At 39.6% G+C, this 21,847-nt stretch overlaps 1 protein-coding gene across 3 annotated transcripts; it reads left to right on the top strand.

Moving 5' to 3' along the window:
• Nucleotides 1–42: 42 nt before the first annotated feature.
• Nucleotides 43–16,469, top strand: vps51 (VPS51 subunit of GARP complex). 3 transcript variants are annotated; one of them, XM_061897899.1, is made up of 12 exons: nt 43–234; nt 324–525; nt 6,990–7,119; nt 7,198–7,344; nt 7,420–7,639; nt 8,989–9,895; nt 10,120–10,335; nt 11,169–11,252; nt 13,014–13,148; nt 13,806–13,927; nt 15,466–15,553; nt 15,616–16,469. In XM_061897899.1, the coding sequence occupies exons 2-12, from the start codon at nt 337–339 to the stop codon at nt 15,874–15,876; spliced, it is 2,499 nt and encodes an 832-aa protein (XP_061753883.1). In that variant the 5' UTR covers nt 43–234; nt 324–336; the 3' UTR covers nt 15,877–16,469. The 3 variants fall into 3 exon arrangements, with proteins under 3 accessions (XP_061753883.1, XP_061753882.1, XP_061753884.1); XM_061897898.1 differs by having other exon boundaries at nt 321–525; XM_061897900.1 differs by lacking the exons at nt 43–234; nt 324–525 and adding an exon at nt 953–1,086.
• Nucleotides 16,470–21,847: the final 5,378 nt, after the last annotated feature.

Raw genomic sequence — 21,847 nt, 5'->3', positions numbered from 1 at the left:
TAGTCTAAAAAAACAACAACATCCGCCTCTTTTACTTCGGAGGTACCCAAGCCGGAAGTACAACATTTCAATGTTAGTGCTTCTCTTGATTCCATGTTAATACTCTTTGGCAACACGACCCTGGGCGTTCTACACACGCGGAAGGAGTGTAGGAAACAATTACTATTGTAGCGCTTTTAATATAATTCGTGAGCCGACCCTGATATTCTGCACCGGGGTTCCCACTTTTGCGCTGTAAGTAATCGTAACTTAATATCTGCTAGCTGGGCGTACCTCATCTGACTCGGTAGTTTGTTTTGGTCATTTTAAACGTCAATCAGCAGGCCGTGGTTGGCTATGGACGCCATTGAAGCTGACGATCCGGCGGCGAGCTCCGAGGACCCCGCGAGGAGGCGCCGGGTGCACGGCATGTTGAAGCTCTATTACGGGCTGAACGAAGAAGGAAAGGCCGGTGAGACGCCACAGTCCCTGGATCCCTGTGACATCAACGGGCCGCATTTTGACCCCGAGCACTACCTAAACAAGGTAAGTGACTATTAAAACTCTTCTCGTCTCAATCGTAAATGCAGTAAAGAACTATGAGGTGCATACTGTGTTAAATATTGCACAGTCACTCAATGGCTACATCATACAAAACCAGTGAAGTTGGCACATTGTGTATATCTTAAATAAAAATACAATACGATGATTTGCAAATATGTTTTAACCTACATTTAATTTAATAGACTGCAAACACAATATACTTAACGTTCGAACTGAAAAAACTTTATTTTTTTTAAATATTAGCTCATTTGGAATTTGATGCCTGCAACCTCCATCCATTCTACCGCTTATTCCATTTGGTGGTGTTGTAAGCATTTCACCAATCTCGCGCACTTTGCAAATTATACGTCATTTCCATTGTGCGCAAACAATTTGCATATCGCAAGACGAGATTTTGTTTGAAAATGGCGCGACCGTGCAAATGGATGGTTTGAGGACGGCTGAAGAAGAATTTGCGGAATTCTGCACAGAAAGCTACATCGAACAGAAGAAGAACAACAAAACAGTCTCCCAACACTGCGTAGATGGCATCAAGGGGTTAGGGTTTGTAGCCAGAACTTCCAACACAATCAATATATAGCCGGAAGCAATTTCCAAAATTGCCAAAACGATTGTGCATTATAGAAATTGCGCCCATTGATTTGCAAAATGTGCACCACACATTATTTAAATATATAGTTGGAAGCAATTTGCAAAAAGATTGCGCATTATATAAATTTGCAAAATGCGGTTGCGCATTTTGCAAATTGCTCACATTGGTATTGTGCCTACAACAGCGTCCCAGGGGGGCGCTGGTGCCTATCTCAGCTACAATCAGGCGGAAGGCCGCGTACACCCTGGACAACACAGGGACAACACAGATACACAGACAACATTCACACTCACATTCACACACTAGGGCCAATTTAGTGTTGCCAATCAACCTATCCCCAGGTGCATGTCTTTGGAAGTGAGAGGAAGCCGGAGTACCCGGAGGGAACCCACGCATTCACGGGGAGAACATGCAAACTCCACACAGAAAGATCCCGAGCCCGGGATTGAACCCAGGACTACTCAGGACCTTCGTATTGTGAGGCAGACGCACTAACCCCTCTCCCACCGTGAAGCCCTGCCTGCAACCTGTTTCAAAAAATGCAATGATTATTGGCAAAAAAAAATGACGTTTTTTAATTCAAACATTGAATATATTGTTTTTGCAGTTTATTCAATTGAATGTAAGTTGAAAAGGATTTGTAAATCATTGTTTTTTGTTTTTATTTTACAAATTTCACAACGTTAAAAAAGTTAAAGTTAGACTACCAATGATTGTCACACACACACTAGGTGTGGTGAAATTTGTCCTCTGCATTTGACCCATCCCCTTGATCACCCTCTGGGAAGTGAGGGGAGCTGTGGGCTGCAGCGGTGCCGCGCCCGGGTATCATTTAAGGTGATTTAACCACCAATTCCAACCCTAGATGCTGAGTGCCAAGCAGGGAGGCAATGGGTCCCTTTTTTTTTATAGTCTTTGGTATGACTCGGCCGGGGTTTGAACTCCCAACCTACCAATCTCAGGGTGGACACTCTAACCACTAGGCCACTGAGTGGATGCCAACTTCACTGATATTGGGTTTTGTACTTATGGCTCAACAGGAAGCAAGATATTCTGATATTGTTCAACTCTTCATTACCGATACCGATATATACAGTTGTGGAATTAACACATTATTATGCCTAATTTTGTTGTGATGCCCCGCTGGATGCATTAAACAATGTAACAAGGGTTTCCAAAATAAATCAACTGAAGTTTTGGAAAAAAATGCCAAAATGGCACTGCCATATTTACTATTGAAGTCACAAAGTGCATTATTTTTTTTTAACATGCGTCAAAAGAGCAGCTTGGAATGTGGGACATGCTCTCCCTGAGAGAGCATGAGGAGGTTGAGGTGGGCTGTGTTGGGGGGGAGGTGGGGGGTAGGGGTTAGCAGGGGTGTATATTTTAGCATCCCGGAAGAGTTAGAGCTGCAAAGGGTTCTGGGTATTTGTTCTGTTGTGTTTATGTTGTGTTACAGTGCGGCTGTTCTCCCAAAATGTGTTTGTCATTTTTGCTTGGTGTGGGTTCACAGTGTGGCACATATTTGTAACAGTGTTGAAGTTGTTTTATACGGCCACCCTCAGTGTGATCTGTATGGCTGTTGATCAAGTATGCGTCACATTCACTTGTGTGTGTGAAAAGCCGCAGATATATATATATAGATAGATATATATCTCGTTTGAAGTCATGTGGATCATCCATCCTTCCATTTTCTACTGCGTATTCCTTTCGAGTTTGCGGGGGATGCTGGAGATTATCTCAGCTTTATTCGGGTGGTAGGCGGGACATTCATCCTGGACAAGTCGCCACCTTTTTACAGAACACTGATTTATTCTGAGAGGTTTTTTGGATAGGATAGAATAGGTTAGATCAGGCTTCACGGTGGAAGAGGGGTTAGTGCGTCTGCCTCACAATACGAAGTTCCTGCAGTCCTGGGTTCAAATCCAGGCTCGGGATCTTTCTGTGTGGAGTTTGCATGTTCTCCCCGTGAATGCGTGGGTTCCCTCCGGGTACTCCGGCTTCCTCCCACCTCCAAAGACATGCACCTGGGGATAGGTTGATTGGCAACACTAAAATTGGCCCTAGTGTGTGAATGTGAGTGTGAATGTTGTCTGTCTATCTGTGTTAGCCCTGCGATGAGGTGGCGACTTGTCCAGGGTGTACCCCGCCTTCCGCCCGATTGTAGCTGAGAGAGGCGCCAGCGCCCCCCGCGACCCCAAAAGGGAATAAGCGGTAGAAAATGGATGGATGGAAGGTTAGATCAGATCAGGGATCTCAAACTGTGGTATGCCAAAGAATTCATTCCATCCATCCATTTCCTACCGCTTGTCGCAGGGGGTGCTGGAGCCTATTTCAGCTGCGCCTAATTAATATATACAGAGTGTTACTGTTCAAACTGTGTTTAACGTTACAGTGGCCAATAATATCAAGTAAACTTGTCAAATAAACATCTGCCTTGTTTTTAATGAATATTTAGACCTACAATGCTACCGTTATGTATTTCAATGTTGATCATTATGGTGGCAATTGGAAAGTGTTTTCTGTGGTACTTGGTCAAAAAAGTTTGAGAACCACTGGGATAGATCATAGACTAGCGTATGTAGTTGCAGTGTAGATACAGAACGTCAAAATACTATTTTGGCTTTTTTAACTGCAGAAAGGTACTGCAGTAAAAGTAATGCACCAATTAAACAACACAACAGAGCCAAAGCAAGACAAACAAAAAAGTTAAAAAAATGACTACTCTGTAAGAACACCTCCACACCGCAAGCACTCATTTGGAGGCAAAAAACTGGAAACTCAACTGAAAATGAATCGCAAAATAGATGGGTAAATAATTTGTCCAGCAGAAATATTACCCAACCAGAAAAAGATGTATTGGCAAAATGGTTGAACTTTGCAATGATGCCACATCTGGTTTCTACAGTTGATTTGATCACAGCCATTCGGTAACAACCTAACAGAAACCAAAGGCGAGCAAATATGGTTGAAAGTGACTGCAGCTCTTTCTAATGCCAAGCCCACCCCAAAACTTCTCCTTGGAGGAGAGGAAGGCAGTAACATCACTGAGCAAGGAAAACATTACGATACTGCCAGCTAAAAAGGGGAGATGCATAGTAATTTTCAAAACAACTGACTACCCGAACCAATTGCTTACAGTCCTCAAAGACTCCAACACTTATAAAATACTCAAAAGAGACCCCACAAGTGGGTACAAGTGAATAACTATAGAGTACTTACAAACTCTACAAAAGTCAGAAGCCATCAACTGGGCATCATATTACTGATTATACCTACAAGAAACCATCTCTGGTATTTATGGCCTTCCAAAATCACACAAACATGGTGCTCCCCTCAGACCGATTGTCAGTAGCATTAAACGGTAAATGGGTTGTACTGGTATAGTGCTTATCTACCCCTTTTTAAGGAGCCCAAAGCGCTTTGACAATATTTCCACATTCGCCCATTCACACACACATTCACACACTGACGGTGGGAGCTGCCATGCAAGGTGCTCACCAGGACCCATCAGGAGCAAGGGTGAAGTGTCTTGCCCAAGGACACAACGAACGTGACTAGGATGGTAGAAGGTGGGGATTGAACCAGTAACCCTCAGATTGCTGGCACAGCTACTCTACCAACTTCGCCACGCCGTCCCCTAACTCGGTGACGTACAATATTGCTAAGTATTTGGCCAATGAGAGATCTAAAACTGGACAAAAATGAAACTATTCATAGTCAACTCTCTGTTCACCTGTATTCCAACCAAGGATGCAGTAGAGGCAATGAGGCAACATCTACTACGTGATCACACCTTGAATAATTGATTCACACTATACACAGAACAGATTTGCCTTTTGCTGGAACTTTGCCTTAACACTACTCACTTTCAATTCATGGTAACGTTTTACAGACAAGAACATGGTTGTGCCATGGAATCACTTGTATCCCAAATAGCAGCAAACCTTGACATGAAAGGAGAGCTTGGAGCTCCTTTAAGGGAACAGCACCAAGTCATTGGTACAGATATGTAGATGGCACATGAGTGAAAATCAAAAACCAAGAAGTGTACCTCAGTGGACAAAAACATCAAGTTCACACTTGAGAATGTTAAGACAATAAGTTGCCTTTGTTGACTGATGTCCACCGATCAATACCTACTGGAACACAAACTGGGCGTTATCAGAACCCTACAACACAGAGCTGATAATGTTCCCAACAGCCAAAAGACCAAAGAGAAAGAACATAGACATTTGAGGGAAGCACTTAAAACCTGTGGTCACCCCAGCTGGTCTTTTGTGAAAAGTGTATCCAGTTCCAGAAATAACAAGAACAGATTGCATAAGGAGGAAAAATGTGACGGATGCAAACATATTGTCATTCGATGTGTATCAGGTCTATCTGAGAAACTCAGAATAATTTTTGACCAAAACAACATCCCAGTAGACTTCAAACCAGGCAACACTATAAGACAGAGACTAGTGTATCCTAAAGACCGTACACTCCACACCCACAAAAACAATCTGGTGTATGTTATCCAATGTAATGATGAATGCACTGATTCATATACTGGGGAAAAAAAACCCCACTAAGCCGACACATGGCACAGCATACAGTAGATGGGCAAACACATCAGGCCAAGACTCAGCTGTCTACCTGCACCTTAGGGAAAACAGCATTCCTTCGAGAACAAAAATTTACAGATTATGGAAAGGGAGGATGGATGGTATGAAAAAGGAGTGAGGTAAGCCATCTATATCAAGGTTCAAGAACCATTCCTGAACAGATGAGTTGGTCTGCAACACCATCTGTCACCTACATACAACAATGTCCTTTCAACAATTCCTGACTATTTTGGACAGGTAGTAGTCGATCCACAGCGATCTTTCTGCCACATAATACCTCAATGCTAACAATGGGAAATTACACTTTGACTGTTGTTGGCTTTGACGGTTAGGATTGCTCAATTGCATCAAAACAGTTGTTTTTCTCACTACGATAGGGCGAAACCATCCTTGCCCAGGCACACTCTCCTGGTTTTGGAGTTTAATTATTTGGGGTTTTGGCACCAACCGCTAAATTAGATCTGACTAATCTAAGTCTATGAGCACAAACTAATAAAGCCTACTCGCATGAGAGGTGAAACGTCTTCTGGGTCTGGGACTGACCAAACAGTCCAGTTGCGATCGATTGAATGCCCTGAGATGACACTGACCTTGGGAGCATTCATAGACTTATGCACCACTGCAAACAAAAAACTATGATAATAAGAATAAAGTAGTAGAGCCCTACTCTTTGCTAGGGTTATGTTCCAAAATAGCAAAAAAGCGACAAATTAGTGCACCCATATAACTATTTAAAAATGCATTTATGATACTCTAAGCCGGAGATATTCAACTGAACTGTTTCGGGGGATACATTTACAAAACTACGAATTGGGGGGGCCGGACTTGTTTTTTCACTTTAGTCTTCTACAGTAGACCTTTGATTTTGGTCTGTTTATTCTATTTACGGAAGCGCTCTGCTGTTTTTAAGGACCTTCTGCAAAAAAGATTGTCAAAAATCACCTCTATGACTACACTTAAGATCTGAACGGTGATTTTTTTTCATACAGTATACAGTATTGTCCTTACTAAAAGTGCAGTTACTCAACATCACATCTAGTATCTTCTGCTGGAAAATGTGAGAGAAATTGTGAGACGGCGCCCTCTGCTGGATTCATAGCTGCAGCAGTCTTTTTCCACAGCAGATAGCAACATCAAACCACTTTCTAGTTCTTTATCCCAAAAATACTAATTGTATAAGTTCTTTTGTTTTAAATGAGCTTTGTTTGTGACATCTGTTTTTTTTTAAATTTTCTGTCCCAATGCAGCTTCGAAGAGAATGCACTCTATCGGAGCTGATGGATCAGGAGACCTGCATGGTCAAGCAGATCCGTTCTTTGGATAGCGACATGCAAACGCTGGTGTATGAAAACTACAACAAGTTCATATCTGCTACAGGTGAGGGAGGAACTTACAGTCTAATGTGCTGTCCAAACAGCTACATCTTGATTATTCAACAATTGTCTCTTTCTTCAGACACCATAAGAAAGATGAAGAATGATTTCAAAAAGATGGAAGATGAAATGGACTGTCTCTCTGCTAACATGGCGGCCATCACCGATTTTAGCGCTTGCATCAGTGGTACCCTTGAAGACCAGCATGCTCAGATTACAAAACTTTCTGGTGAGACTCTGAAACCGGAATGTTTGTTTTGTGGAGTTGCTTCATGGCCTTTGATTGTGCTTTTTCGTTCCTTAGGGGTGCATACTTTGTTAAGGAAGTTGCAGTTCTTATTTGAACTACCTGCCAGGTTAAACAAATGTTTGGAGTTGCAGGCCTATGCTCAGGCAGTGAGCTCTCACCGCCGTGCTCGCTGTGTGCTAAAGCAGTACAGCCACCTTCCCTCTTTCAAGGGCATCCAGGATGACTGCCTCGCGATCATGGAGAAACTGGCGCAGGAGCTGCGGCTTAAATTCAGGTCAGATTTTTATCCAAATTGACTTCACTGTCTTTGTCAAATGTGATACAGTGAAAGAAAGACTTTCGGTAGTGCGAAGTTAATTGTACAAATTAATACATGAGACAGAACATTCTTATTACTTCATATTTACAGTTGTTCCTTTTTTATCTGTTTTAATTGGTTGTGGACATGACTGCAATAAACAAGTGTATCCAAAGTAGAAAAATAATAAATCGAATATTTCTTTAGCTGGAGCTTAACAAACAGTGTATTACTTTCTAAATACGCTTTTCAACATTATGAGAGCCCTTTTGACATGAGATAATATTCATTAGTCACCTTTACACTCCAATATAGTATTGCTGCCTGAAGCTGAGCCAATCAGTGGCCACGATATTGAGCAGTTTGCTCTGATTAGTTTGGTATCATCTCGTGGCCAAAACTACTATAGTATTGATATTTTTAGTTTATTTAGCCATTTGTACAAAACCAGTGAGCTCCCAGACCCCCGGCTAATTTTCAGTCTTTTTCACGAAGTTTAAATAACATGCCTGCTTAGTTACCGCAGTTTGCGGCCAGTGTGCCCATCAGACAGCCTAGCTGAGGAAGGATCCGGCTGGCAGGAAGGGTCTACCTCGCATTGCCGACATCGACTCCCTTGCCACATTTGCCTTTGTGCACAGCTGACTTGCCCGCACCGTAAATCCAGCGGATGGTGGGGGCGGACTTATTACTACTTATTTTCCACCATAATTTACAAATAAATTATTTAAAATTCCTACAGTGTGAATTCCTGGATTTTTATGTCACATTCTGTCTCTCACAGTTGAAGTGTACCTATGATGAAAATTACAGACCTCTGTCATCATTTTAAGTGGGAGAACTTGCACAATCGGTGGCTGACTAAATACTTTTTTGCCCCACTGTAAGTAAGGGGTCCATGCTCTTTATTTCCATCAGTTTGGGGTGTTTTGCCTGGGAAACATTTAAGACCCCTGATTTAAATCAAACGTGTAGTCCGTGTATAACTTTTACAGCAGTATACATCTGCTATCCACTGAGAATTGTTTAACACAGCCGTTATTAGTAGAAAATAGCTGGTTATATAAATTAGTACAGAGACAAGTGTCTTGTCAACAAAGTTTTTATAGCAGTCTATATCTACAATCCAGGTTTTGGTCAATGTCATCTTTATTGCATCTAAAGTGTGTCCATTCCTACCAGAATTGCACTGATTATAATTGACTATAATGTCTTGTTGCAAATTTCAATCTGATGTTTTTCAAAGTAAGAATGTGCCTACAGAAGCTGGGGGAGGTTTTTTGTGTACATAATTGTGCTCTATTTCTTTGTTGGGGTCCTCACAGGGATGGTGGCTCCAGTGCTAAAGATTTATCAGAATGCGTGGAGCTGCTGTTGCAGTTGGATGAGCCGGCAGAGGAGCTCTGTGAGAAGTATCTTAACCATGCCCGTTCTCGCCTCGAAGTGGACCTGCAAGGTCTGGAGGCTGAGATAAGACCGAGCCCGAATGTTTCAGTGGCGAAAGATGCTGCTGTGCGCAAACCTTCCCCGAATAGCGCTGCTTTGTCGCCTGCTGACACTGTCCCCAAAACCAGATCCCTCCCCTCTCCTACCTTAAACACAGACATCCTGGAGTTTATCGACAGAGGCTGTAATGAATTTGTCAGCAGCCTATGTTTAGTAATTGCTTCTTATCAACAACTTTTCATCAATCATGCTCAGACCGGCGAGCTCGCATCCAAAAATATTCATCAGATGGCAAACAGCAAGCTGCACACTTTTGTGGATGACCTCGCCGTCCGATATTTCTCGCTTGTCGAGCGGAGGATACAAGAGGAAAAGGGGGTCGCGGATAACTCCCTCTTGGTCCGCGCCCTCGATCGCTTCCACCGCAGACTCCAGGCCGTGGCCAAGCTCATGCCAGGCTCCTCTGTGCCAAACCAAGGCACCCAGATCGTGATCCGCGCCGCAAACGAACGAGTCAAGCAGTACCTTGCTGCTCTTCAGAGTTTCTACATGGATAGCTTAACAGACGTGAGGCAGGCCCTTGCGACGCCTCGCCTATCGATGGCTGGTCAAGGGGGCGGGGGTCATCTAGGTGGTCCAGCCTCCAGCAGAGATGCTCCAAGCAGCCTCCCAGAGCTGCTCTCCTCCCTCTCAGCCTCGATCCTAAACCAAATAAAATCAGTGTTGGCCTCGGTTCACCTCTTCACAGCCAAGGACATCACTTTCTCCAACAAGCCATACTTTAAGGTAAATGGTTGCTTGGTTGTGTTTTAATCGGTAGTATGTGTTTTTTGTTTTAGTTTTAATGACAAATGTAATGTTTTTAAAGGTGTGATTTGTCATTCATATTTACAATTTGCATGCATGTCAATGACCGTAACAATGAATGTGAAGGGCATTTGTATCTTTGAAGGTGTACCCCTACGTGTTGGTTGTTCATCATCAGTCTGAGGCTTTTTGTCATCTTGCAGGGTGAATTCTGTTGCCAGGGTGTTCGGGAAAGCCTGATCGTGAGCTTTATAAAGTTTGTGTGTCAGTCCGCTCGCCAGTTTTGTGAGAGTGCAGGAGACAAGGGAGGGTCTACTCCTCCGTCGCTCTTGTTGCTGCTCTCTCGGCTCTGCTTGGACTACGAAACCTCCACTATCTCTTACATACTCACTCTTACAGATGAACAGTTCCTGGCACAGGTACGGTAATAACCTCTCAATACAATTATCTAATTAATCTATAAATCTTGGCTTCTCTTTCATTTCATGTAATGGAATATACTGTACAGTACTACCTTGCTAGTAGCCTGTTTTTTGTGACAGAGCTCTTAAGTCAAAGCACTTGTATCTCAATACATCACCCATTGAAAATGTATCAAAATTTAATTGGTGCTTGGCCTCCCTAAAACAGCACCATTTTAACATGTAAGATGCCTTTAAAAAAAAAAAAACTTTTAGCTGAAAACTATTGCAAAAAAAGCAATACAATCGCATGTACTACTCACAACTACTGTAGTTTTATGAAGTAATGTATTAATAATGTTTAGCATTTACTTTGGAGAACAGAATTCTATGGTATCTCCTTCCAGCTGCTCCTCTGTCTGTACTTATCATAGATATAGATATTATTTTGACATCCTTGGCTGGCATTAGCCTCATTCCGCTTCAATATGATCCAAAATATTTTTGAAGATTTATTTTTTTATTTCAATGAATATCATCTGCTTCTTTTTATTGGCACTATCCTTCACACTCCTTTTCTTCCTTCCCATGGTTGGAAAAAACAACATTTAATCCATTTATTGCTATTCGCTAATGCGAGTAAGACCGGACAGATCTTAAATGGTTGACTGTGACGTTTGCTTAGCCAACTAATGGCGAGGATGCATGTAACACATTTTTGCTTGCAACTTAAAGCGTAGTAATCAGTTAAGAGACAGCTCTAATCTCAAAACATTCTGAGGTTGTGTGACTCTTAAGTTGAGGTACCACAGTAGTTCTTGCTAATTGTGTCCTTTTTACTATGCTAACAGCACCACAGTCCAGTAACAGCCGTCACTGCTCTGTGTGCAGAAGCCAGGGAGGCATCACAGAAGCTACTGAACCACTATGTCAAGGTAGCTACTTAATTTGTTTAAGTATTAATTAGCAATGATTTGTTTTACATGGCACTTTAATTGTGGTTGTAGTTTGCATTGCTGTAGAACCACACAGTTTTTATTTTAAATTGTACCATACATCAGTTATCCATTACAGACTGCAACCAATATAATTATATATTATTACTTGTGACAGTTATAATCCAAATGTATAATGTTATGGTTTTGATGATTAAGCTCTTACATCTTACATCAAATAGAGACTCTAAGAGTATGTTTACATTCCAGGCTAAAGTTGCTCAAATCAAACTTTTTGGAAATCAGATTTTTTTCCAGCTTACTGTTTACATTGCAAGTGTAATCTTTTACATATCACTTGCATGCACAGTTCGATAAATAAAAAATAAAGGAGGTCGACCAGATTCCGTGAATGAACAAAGAAGTCGCTACTACTACTACAAAACAATAATAAAAAGTTGCCACACCTTAGAAATTAGTGGTGTTTTAACGATAAAATTACATTTAAATATTATAATGTATAAATGGAGATATATATATTAGGGGTGTGGGGAAAAATCGATTCGAATTTGAATCGCGATTCTCATGTTATGCGATTCAGAATCTAGTCTCATTTTGAAAAAAAATTATTTTTTTATTTTTAATTTTTTATTGCTTTATTTTTATTTTTTTTATCAATTCAACAAAACAATACCCAGCAATACCATAACAATGCAATCCAATTCCAAAACCAAACCTGACCCTGCAACACTCAGAACTGCAATAAACAGAGCAATTGAAGAGACACAAATACGACACAGAACAAACCAAAAGTAGTGAAACAAAAATGAATATTATCAACAGCAGTATCAATATTAGTTATAATTTCAGCATAGCAGTGATTAAAAATCCCTCATTGACATTATCATTAGACATTTATAAAAAAAAAAAAAAAAAAAAAAAGAACAATAGTGTCACAGTGACTTACACATGCATCGCATCTCATAAGCTTGACAACACACTGTGTCCAATGTTTTCACTAAAATAAAATAAATCACATTTTTGGTTCGTTTCATAGTTAAAACAAATTTACATTATTGCAATCAGTTGACAAAACATTGTCCTTTACAATTATAAAAGCTCTTTACAAAAATCTACTACTCTGCTAGCATGTCAGCAGACTGGGAAGGTTCTCATATTTCTATGGCTGTTATGTAAAGGTAACACGGACATCAGCGTTAGCTTTATTTTTCAACTCACATATGTAAACAATTTACACAATGTACGTAACATGTAAGCAAATACCCGAGAGTGTCAACTGCGGTCCTTCAAACAGCCTATTTGCGCACTATTCACAAGTGATGTACCAAAATTTGGCCGTCGAAAATAGACTTTGCTCACTGAAACCGGATGTTGTGATGAAGTATCCACTTCTGCTGGCGAGCTGCGTATTTCCCTGTGCACACGAAGAACGTAGCGCGCTCAAACTTGACGAAAAAGTCACATACGGTCGCGTTCAGGTTGCAATGCCGTTTAGACTAAAGACACATTTTAAAAGATCCGTTTCCAACCAGATTCAGACTACCTCCTAAATCTGATGTGAAAAGATCAGATTTGAAGCACTTTTGAACGTTGAGACTGGCAAAAAAATCCAATCTTTGCCACTTTATGGCAAAAAAATCAGTTTTGGTGTGCATTGTAAACGGGGCCTAATTGTCATGTTTGTCTTTAAAATGAATTAACGGATTGATAAAGTAGATCTTTCTGTGTTCATGTTTACAGGTTCAGGGACTTATTATTTCCCAGATGCTTCGAAAGAGTGTTGAAACACGAGACTGGGTCAACACCATCGAGCCACGAAATGTCCGCGCGGTGATGAAGAGAGTGGTAGAAGACACCACCTCCATTGATGTGCAGGTGACGTTTTTGACGCCTTTCTTCAAGCTTTCATTTGTGCAGAGCTCCTCATGGACCTATTCTTACTGCTGTCAAATGATAAAAACAAAAATTTGGATTGATTATGATATGTAATTAATAGATTTATAATACAGTAATTTATTTATTTAATCTCACTTAAAAATGCTGAGAAAAGCCCTCATCTGGAAGTAAACTTCATGTGAATGCATTACATTATCATGGCAGAACAAAAGATTGATTTTAACCAATGAAAAGTGGCTTCATAAAGTCATTTATTGCTACTAACATACTTTAAACTGGTGCAGTCTTATGCTTGCCTTTTACTACAAAAAACATCAGGTCAAGAAAACATGCTGTAGTTAAGATGTCAAAAAATGGTGAAAGGACTTTTCTTTGAAAAAAAGGATATTGAACGTTAATCTAATTGCTTTCTGTCTGTTTTAGATTACATTAAATAAATAAAACAAACCCATCAATCACAGCGCTGTAAATTACAGGAGAACATCAAATATATAGATGTTCATCATCACAAAATAACACGATGAGACTACAGAGACAATAGCGTTAAATATTAACAATTAGATTAATGCTGTTAAAAACAATGCACTAAATATGACTATATTTAATCTGACACCCCTATGTATTATGTCACTATAGGTTGGTCTTCTGTACGAGGAAGGTGTCAGGAAAGCACACAGCAGTGACTCCAGTAAAAGGACTTTCTCCGTCTACAGCAGCTCAAGGCAACAAGTCCGCTACGCTGCGAGCTACACACCAAGGTAAGCAGCTCAACACAAATGAATTGTACCGAAAGAAAAAAAAAAAGATAGTCTCTGATTCTTTGTACCCACTGCCAAATATTTTACATTGTATCATTATTTCAAACCTCACGTCAGGGTAAAAACATACTCATATGTTCACTTCCTGTCCTCTGGCATGTATGGAAATTGGAAACCAGGGATCGATATACTTAGTTGTACACTTGCACGTTAGAGATGTTGACCTGTGATGACGATCTCTCATCGTCTCCCATTCACCATTACAAATTCCTATGGCTCTCTCTCAACAGTTCACAAATGCTCTTACTTGCAGGGGTAAATTAGTTAGAACACAAATGAACGTTTAAACCAATAATAAACACAGAGAACGTCCACAATGTGTAGACGACAAAGCAGTATTTCTTTCTGTAATTATGATTCATTATTACGATCAATACTTAGAATTAATTTTGAAACAGTACAGTAATTTGACATTGAGCTCTGGGTATCAGAGCCCTGTATAGAGAAAGTATGGCCAACTCAGATTCGAAGTTGGAAGCAAACATAACGGCCCGTATTCACGTGAGGGGCTTTTGACCAATCAGAGAGAGTATAGTCAAAGGATCTCCGAAATGATTGATCAAAAGCCCCTCATGTGACTACAGGGCGCCATGTTTGCTTCCAACTTTGAAACCCAGTTGGCCATACTCTCTCTATACACGGCTCTGCTGGGTATGGCCTTAAACTGTGTTGTTGTTTTCTATGTGCGGTATAAAATGAGTAAAACATCAATACAGGAATTGGTTTAGTGCATCTGCCTCACAATACGAAAGTCCTGAGTTCAATCCTGGGCTCCGGATCTTTCTGTGTGGAGTTTGCATGTTCTCTCTGTGACTGCGTGGGTTCCCTCCGGGTACTCCGGCTTCCTCCCACCTCCAAAGACATGAACCTGGGGATAGGTTGATTGGCAACATTAAATTGGCCCTAGTGTGTGAATGTGGGTGTGAATATTGTCCGTCTATCTGTGTTGGCCCTGCGATGAGGTGGCGACTTTTCCAGGGTGTACCCCGCCTATCACCCGAATGCAGGCTTCAGCAACCCCCCGCGTCTCCAAAAGGGACAAGCGGTAGGAAATGGCCGGATGGATGGAACCCGCAACACCTGCAGTGAGCAAACTCGTCAAGAAGATGGCAGCATAGCACAAACAACACACCATTTCAGTTCTCTGCGTGTATTTAATGAAAACTATTGAACACAAAACATTACAGTATTTAGCAAAGAAAAATCCATAAATGAGTTGCATTGTTTAATTAGCCGCAGTATTTAAAGTGTAGGAAAAAAGTAGCGGCTTATAGCTCGAAATTTAAGGTACTCAATATTTGAAAACATTCTATATAATTTATATTTGCACATCTAACACTCGACACAATTGCTCCTTATTCAAGTTATGAATGATTACGGCCACATTGGACAACTACATCAACCTAATGACTCAAAATGTATGTACGTTTTATTTTGATTTTGGTGCTTCTTTCGTGACTTCTGTCATCTCTGTGCAGTGCTCCCATGGACACCAACCTACTCAGCAACATACACAAGCTGTTTTCTGAGAGGATTGACATCTTCAGCTCGGTGGAGTTCAACAAGGTTTGTCCACTTCTTTATCACATCTTCCTGTCCCCACTGATAATGACAGGGCTGTGTTTCAGGTGTCTGTGATAACGGGAATCATCAAAATCAGCTTAAAGACATTCCTGGAGTGTGTTCGGCTGCGCACCTTTGGCCGCTACGGGTTGCAGCAAATCCAAGTGGACTGCCACTACCTGCAGATGTACTTGTGGCGCTTTGTGTCTGATGAGAACCTCGTGCATTTCCTGCTGGATGAGATAGTGGGGAGCTCCGCCCACCGCTGCCTCGATCCGGCCCCGATGGAGCAGAGCGTCATCGAAGTCATCTGCGAACGAGGTTAAAGCTCAAAGTTCAACACCAACTGGTCTCCCAGAACACACTACTGGATATTAGCAAATACTGGAGTTGGAGATGATGTTTATTTATTACTGCTAAATGTCCATTTAATCTGTTATGGTGTCTATACAATACAACACCCTTATTAGATAAGTTTAACTTATAATTGCTTTGAAATGTTTCAGACACTAAAAAAAAGTTAAGTGACCACTATTAGTGATTGGGGCCTAAATGTCTGACTAATTTAGGCATTTAAATGGCTTTTACACAAACTTAATGTTAATATGAACATAGTCCCAACATTTGATGTAATAAAAGGTAGCCAATGGTGGAATTATTTCTCTAAATGTGATATATTTACTAATCATACTTGGTGTACTGAAAAATAACGATGAATATCAATCCCTATAGATCACAATTTGGGATTTGGGTCAAGTGTGGTAATGAGTCAAATGATACTCTACTGAATCGTTGATGCATTATGAAACAGAGTGATACTGTCTCTCTCGCACTCTCATGTGCCATTTACATGTGAAGTTATCAGGAAGCACTTTCAGCTCACAAGTTGCTATTTGTAATAAAATAAGTCTTAAGAGTGGTGTGTTGCGTTTGACATTGTTTTTTCTCTTCATTAGTCTAAATGGAACTAGTTTGGAAGTCAGATCTTTTTACTGAACTGCAAATTTGCTCAAAACTTAGTTACATTAAGTATGGTACAAATTAAGTGCACATTATGAAAGTATTTGCAGTTGGCAATAATCTTGCAAACAAGGTACAGTTACTAATCAATAATTTAGTAAACACACTCATACAAAACTTATAGTGTACCATTTACTCTTCTACACAGGATAAACCAACTGTGTTGTACAGTTGGTTTATCCTTGCTGTAATATTGCCTCTGCAAAGTATTGTAAGACAAATTTGCTGTGGGGATATGAATGACATCTTCTTGCAGGACTTGGTCTTTACAGATGTTATATGTCCAACATGCGGTGCCTGTCTGTTTAGCAAAGGCATATGTTCACCTTAACTGTCATACTTTTGTTGACACATTGAATGAGTAAACAGTAAACTCAACTGCTTTTTGTGGATGTAGCTAGAATGTTGCTAACAGCGCAAAGACAGCAGCAGCCGTCACTGTTCACTGTTGGTGATTGCTGCTTTTATATATATATATATATATATATATATATATATATATATATATATATATATATATATATATATAATATACACATGTATGTATGTATATATATATATATATGTACAAACCCTGTTTCCATATGAGTTGGGAAATTGTGTTAGATGTAAATATAAACAGAATACAATGATTTGCAAATCCTTTTCAACCCATATTCAATTGAATGCACTAAAAAGACAAGATATTTGATGTTCAAACTCATAAACTTTATTTTCTTTTTGCAAATAATAATTAACTTAGAATTTCATGGCTGCAACATGTGCCAAAGTAGTTGGGAAAGGGCATGTTCACCACTGTGTTTCATCACCTTTTCTTTTAACACCACTCAATAAACCTTTGGGAATTGAGGAGAGACATTTTTGAAGCTTTTCAGGTGGAATTCTTTCCCATTCTTGTTTTATGTACAGCTTAAGTTTTTCAACAGTCCGGGGTCTCCTTTGTGGTATTTTAGGCTTCATAATGCACTACACATTTTCAATGGGAGACAGGTCTGGACTACAGGCTAGCCCAGTGGTCACCAACCTTTTTGATTAATGTGAAGGGCTACCAGTTTGATACACACTTCAAAAAATTGCCACAAATAGCCAATTTGCTCAATTTACCGTTAATAAATAAGTCTATATATATATATATATATACATATATATATATATATATATATACACATATGTATACAGTATACATATATATATAAAATTGGTATTTCTGTCTGTCATTCCGTCGTACATTTTTTTTTCCTTTTACTGAAGGTTTTTTGTAGAGAATAAATGATGAAAAAAACACTTAATTGAACGGTTTAAAAGAGGAGAAACTGAAAAAAAATACAATTTTGAAACATAGTTTATCTTCAATTTCGACTCTTTAAAATTCAAAATTCAACCGGAAAAAAAATGAAGAGAAAAACTAGCTAATTCGAATCTTTTTGAAAAAATAATTTATGGAACATCATAAGTAATTTTTCCTGATTAAGATTAATTTCAGAATTTTGATGACATGTTTTAAATAGGTTTAAATCCAATCTGCATTTTGTTAGAATATATAACAAATTGGACCAAGCTATATTACTAACAAAAACAAATCATTATTTCTTCTACATTATCCAGAACAATTTTTTTTTTAAGAAATTCACAAGACTTTGAAATAAGATTTACATTTGATTCTACAGATGTTCTAGATTTACCAGAATATTTTTTTTTATTTTAATCATAAGTTTGAAGAAATATTTCACAAATATTCTTCGTCGAAAAAACAGAAGCTAAAATGAAGAATTAAATTAAGATGTATTTATTATTCTTTACAATAGAAAAAAAATACTTTAACACTGATTTCAATTTTCAGGAAAGAAGAGGAAGGAATATAAAAGGTAAAAAGGTATATGTGTTTAAAAATCCTAAGATCATATTTAAGGTTGTATTTTTTTCCCTAAAATTGTCTTTCTGAAAGTTATTAGAAGTAAAGTGAAAAAATAAATCAATCGATCAATTAATGTTTATTTATATAGCCCTAAATCACAAGTGTCTCAAAGGGCTGCACAAACCACAACGACATCCTCGGTAGAGCCCACATAAGGGCAAGGAAAAACTCACCCCAGTGGGACGTCGACAATGATGACTATGAGAAACCTTTGAGAGGACCGCATATGTGGGCAAGATCCACTCCCCTCCCCACCCCCCAGGGGACCGAAAGCAATGGATGTCGAGCGGATCTAACATGATTTTGTGAAAATCTAATCCATAGAGGATCTAACATAACCGTGAGAATCCAGACCAAAGTGGATCCAATATAGTAGCGAGTGTCCCGTCCAAAGTGGAATCAGCAAGAAACCATCCCAAGCAGAGGCGGATCAGCAGCGCAGAGATGTCCCCAACCGATACACAGGCGAGCGGTCCATCCTGGGTCCTGGACAGCCAGTACTTGGCCACCGGACTTCATTTATTTATTGTTGAATGAATTTATTTAAACAAGTGAAGACTTAAGTCTTTAAAATATTTTCTTGGATTTTCAAATTCTATTTGAGTTTTGTCTCTCTTAGAATTAAAAAAGTCGAGCAAAGCGAGAGCAGCTTGCTAGTAAATAAATAACACTTAAAAAATAGAGGCAGCTCACTGGTAAGTGCTGCTATTTGAGCTATTTTTAGAACAGGCCAGCGAGCTACTCATCTGTTTCTTACGGGCTACCTGGTGCCCGCGGGCACCGCCTTGGTGACCCCTGGGCTAGCCAGTCTCATACCCGCACTCTTTTACTTGCTTGGATGACAACTAATGTTGCTCCAAAACCTGTATGTACCTTTCAGCATTAATGGTGCCTTCACAGATGTGTAAGTTACCCATGCCTTGGGCACTAATACACCCCCATACCATCACAGATGCTGGCTTTTGAACTTTGCACCTAGAACAGACCTGATGGTTATTTTCCTCTTTGGTCCGGAGGACACAACGTTCACCGTTTCCAAAAAACAATTGGAAATGTGGAGTCGTCAGACCACAGAACACTTTTCCACTTTGCATCAGTCCATCTTAGATGATCTCGTGTCCAGCGAAGCCGGCGGTGTTTCTGGGTGTTGCTGATAAATGGGTTTTGCTTTGCATAGTAGAGTTTTAACTTGCACTTACAGATGTAGCGACAAACTGTAGTTACTGAAGTGTTCCTGAGCCCATGTGGTGATATCCTTTACACACTGATGTCGCTTTTTGATGCAGTACCGCCTGAGGGAACGAAGGTCCGTAATATCATCGCTTACGTGCAGTGATTTCTCCAGGTTTTCTGAACCGTTTGATAATATTACAGACCATAGATGGTGAAATCCCTAAATTCCCTGCAATAGCCTGTTGAGAAATGTTGTTTTTAAAGTGTTTGACAATTTGCTCATGCATTTGTTCACAAAGTGGTGACCGTTTCCCAATCCTTGTTTGTGAAAGACTGAGCATTTTTTGGGAAGCTGCTTTTATACCCAATCATGGCACCCACCTGTTCACAATTAGCCTGCACACCTGTGGGATGTTCCAAATAAGTGTTTGATGAGAATTCCTCAATTTTATCAGTATTTATTGCCACCTTTGCCAACTTCTTTGTCACATGTTGCTGGCATCAAATTCAAAAGTTAATGATTATTTGCAACAAAAAAAAAGTGTTTATCAGTTTGAACATCAAATATGTTGTCTTTGTAGCATATTCAACTGAATATGGGTTGAAAATGATTTGCAAATCATTGTATTCCGTTTATATGTACATCTAACACAATTTCCGTATATATATATATATATATATATATATATATATATATATATATATATATATATGTACACAGTGGGGCAAAAAAGTATTTAGTCAGCCACCGATTGTGCAAGTTCTCCCACTTAAAATGATGACAGAGGTCTGTAATTTTCATCATAGGTACACTTCAACTGTGAGAGACAGAATGCGAAAAAAAAATCCAGGAATTCACATTGTAGGAATTTTGAAGAATTTAGTGCTAAATTATGGTGGAAAATAAGTATTTGGTCAATAACAAAAATTCAACTCAATACTTTGTAATATAACCTTTGTTGGAAATAACAGAGGTCAAACGATTACTATAGGTCTTTACCAAGTTTGCACACACAGTAGCTGGTATTTAGGCCCATTCCTCTATGCAAATACTTATTTTCCACCATAATTTACAAATACATTATTTAAAATTCCAACAATGTGAATTCCTGGATTTTTTTTTTCACATTCTGTCTCTCACAGTTGAAGTGTACCTATGATGAAAATTACAGACCTCTGTCATCATTTTAAGTGGGAGAACTTGTACAATCGGTGGATGACTAAATACTTTTTTGCCCCACTGTATATATATATATATATATATATATATATATATATATATATATATATATATATATACATATATATATATATATATATATATATACATATATATATATATATATATATATATATATATATATGCCATTCATTTTGATGTGCAGGTCGGATTTCATGAGTAGCGTAATCCAACCGATGACGTATGACCAATATGAAACTGCCAATGTGCTATCTGTACCAACAGTGTGCCATACATTCACGGAGGTGTCATTTACCCATCGCTATAGTCAAACGAGGGCTTAACGGTGGAAGAGGGGTTGGTGCGTCTGCCTCACAATACGAAGGTCCTGCATTCCTGGGTTCAATCCCAGGCTCGGGATCTTTCTGTGTTGAGTTTGCATGTCCTCCCGTGAATGCGTGGGTTCCCTCCGGGTACCCCGGCTTCCTCCCACCTCCAAAGACATGCATCTGGAGATAGGTTGATTGGCAACACTAAATTGGCCCTAGTGTGTGAATGTGAGTGTGAATGTTGTCTGTCTATATGTGTTGGCCCTGGGATGAGGTGGCGACTTGTCCAGGGTGTACCCCGCCTTCCGCCCGAATGTAGCTGAGATAGGCGCCAGCGCCCCTGCGACCCCAAAAGGGAATAAGCGGTAGAAATGGATGGATGGATGGATATAGTCAAACGAGAATAAATTTGCCATGTATTTTACATGTAATACCGATTGGTAATTCAGTTGAACAAACTGGCTACTGAAACAGTGTAGAACTGTGTTTGATTAACTTCCTTATTGATCCCTATATATTTTTAATTGACTTTTGTTCAGCTTCTGCCACTATGTGCTCCTGCTGCCTCTCCTTTTCTTGCTCTGTGGGCTATAAACAAATCATCTTTAGAAATGGTGCCTACTTGTTAAATAAAATTGTATGTAAGTCAAGTTTATTTTTGTGTGTGCTGTCTGTACAAT

Source organism: Nerophis ophidion, linkage group LG04 (genome assembly GCF_033978795.1).
Source record: "Nerophis ophidion isolate RoL-2023_Sa linkage group LG04, RoL_Noph_v1.0, whole genome shotgun sequence".
Classification (NCBI taxonomy): Eukaryota; Metazoa; Chordata; class Actinopteri; order Syngnathiformes; family Syngnathidae; genus Nerophis; species Nerophis ophidion.
This window is presented reverse-complemented; position numbering and strand designations above follow the sequence as displayed.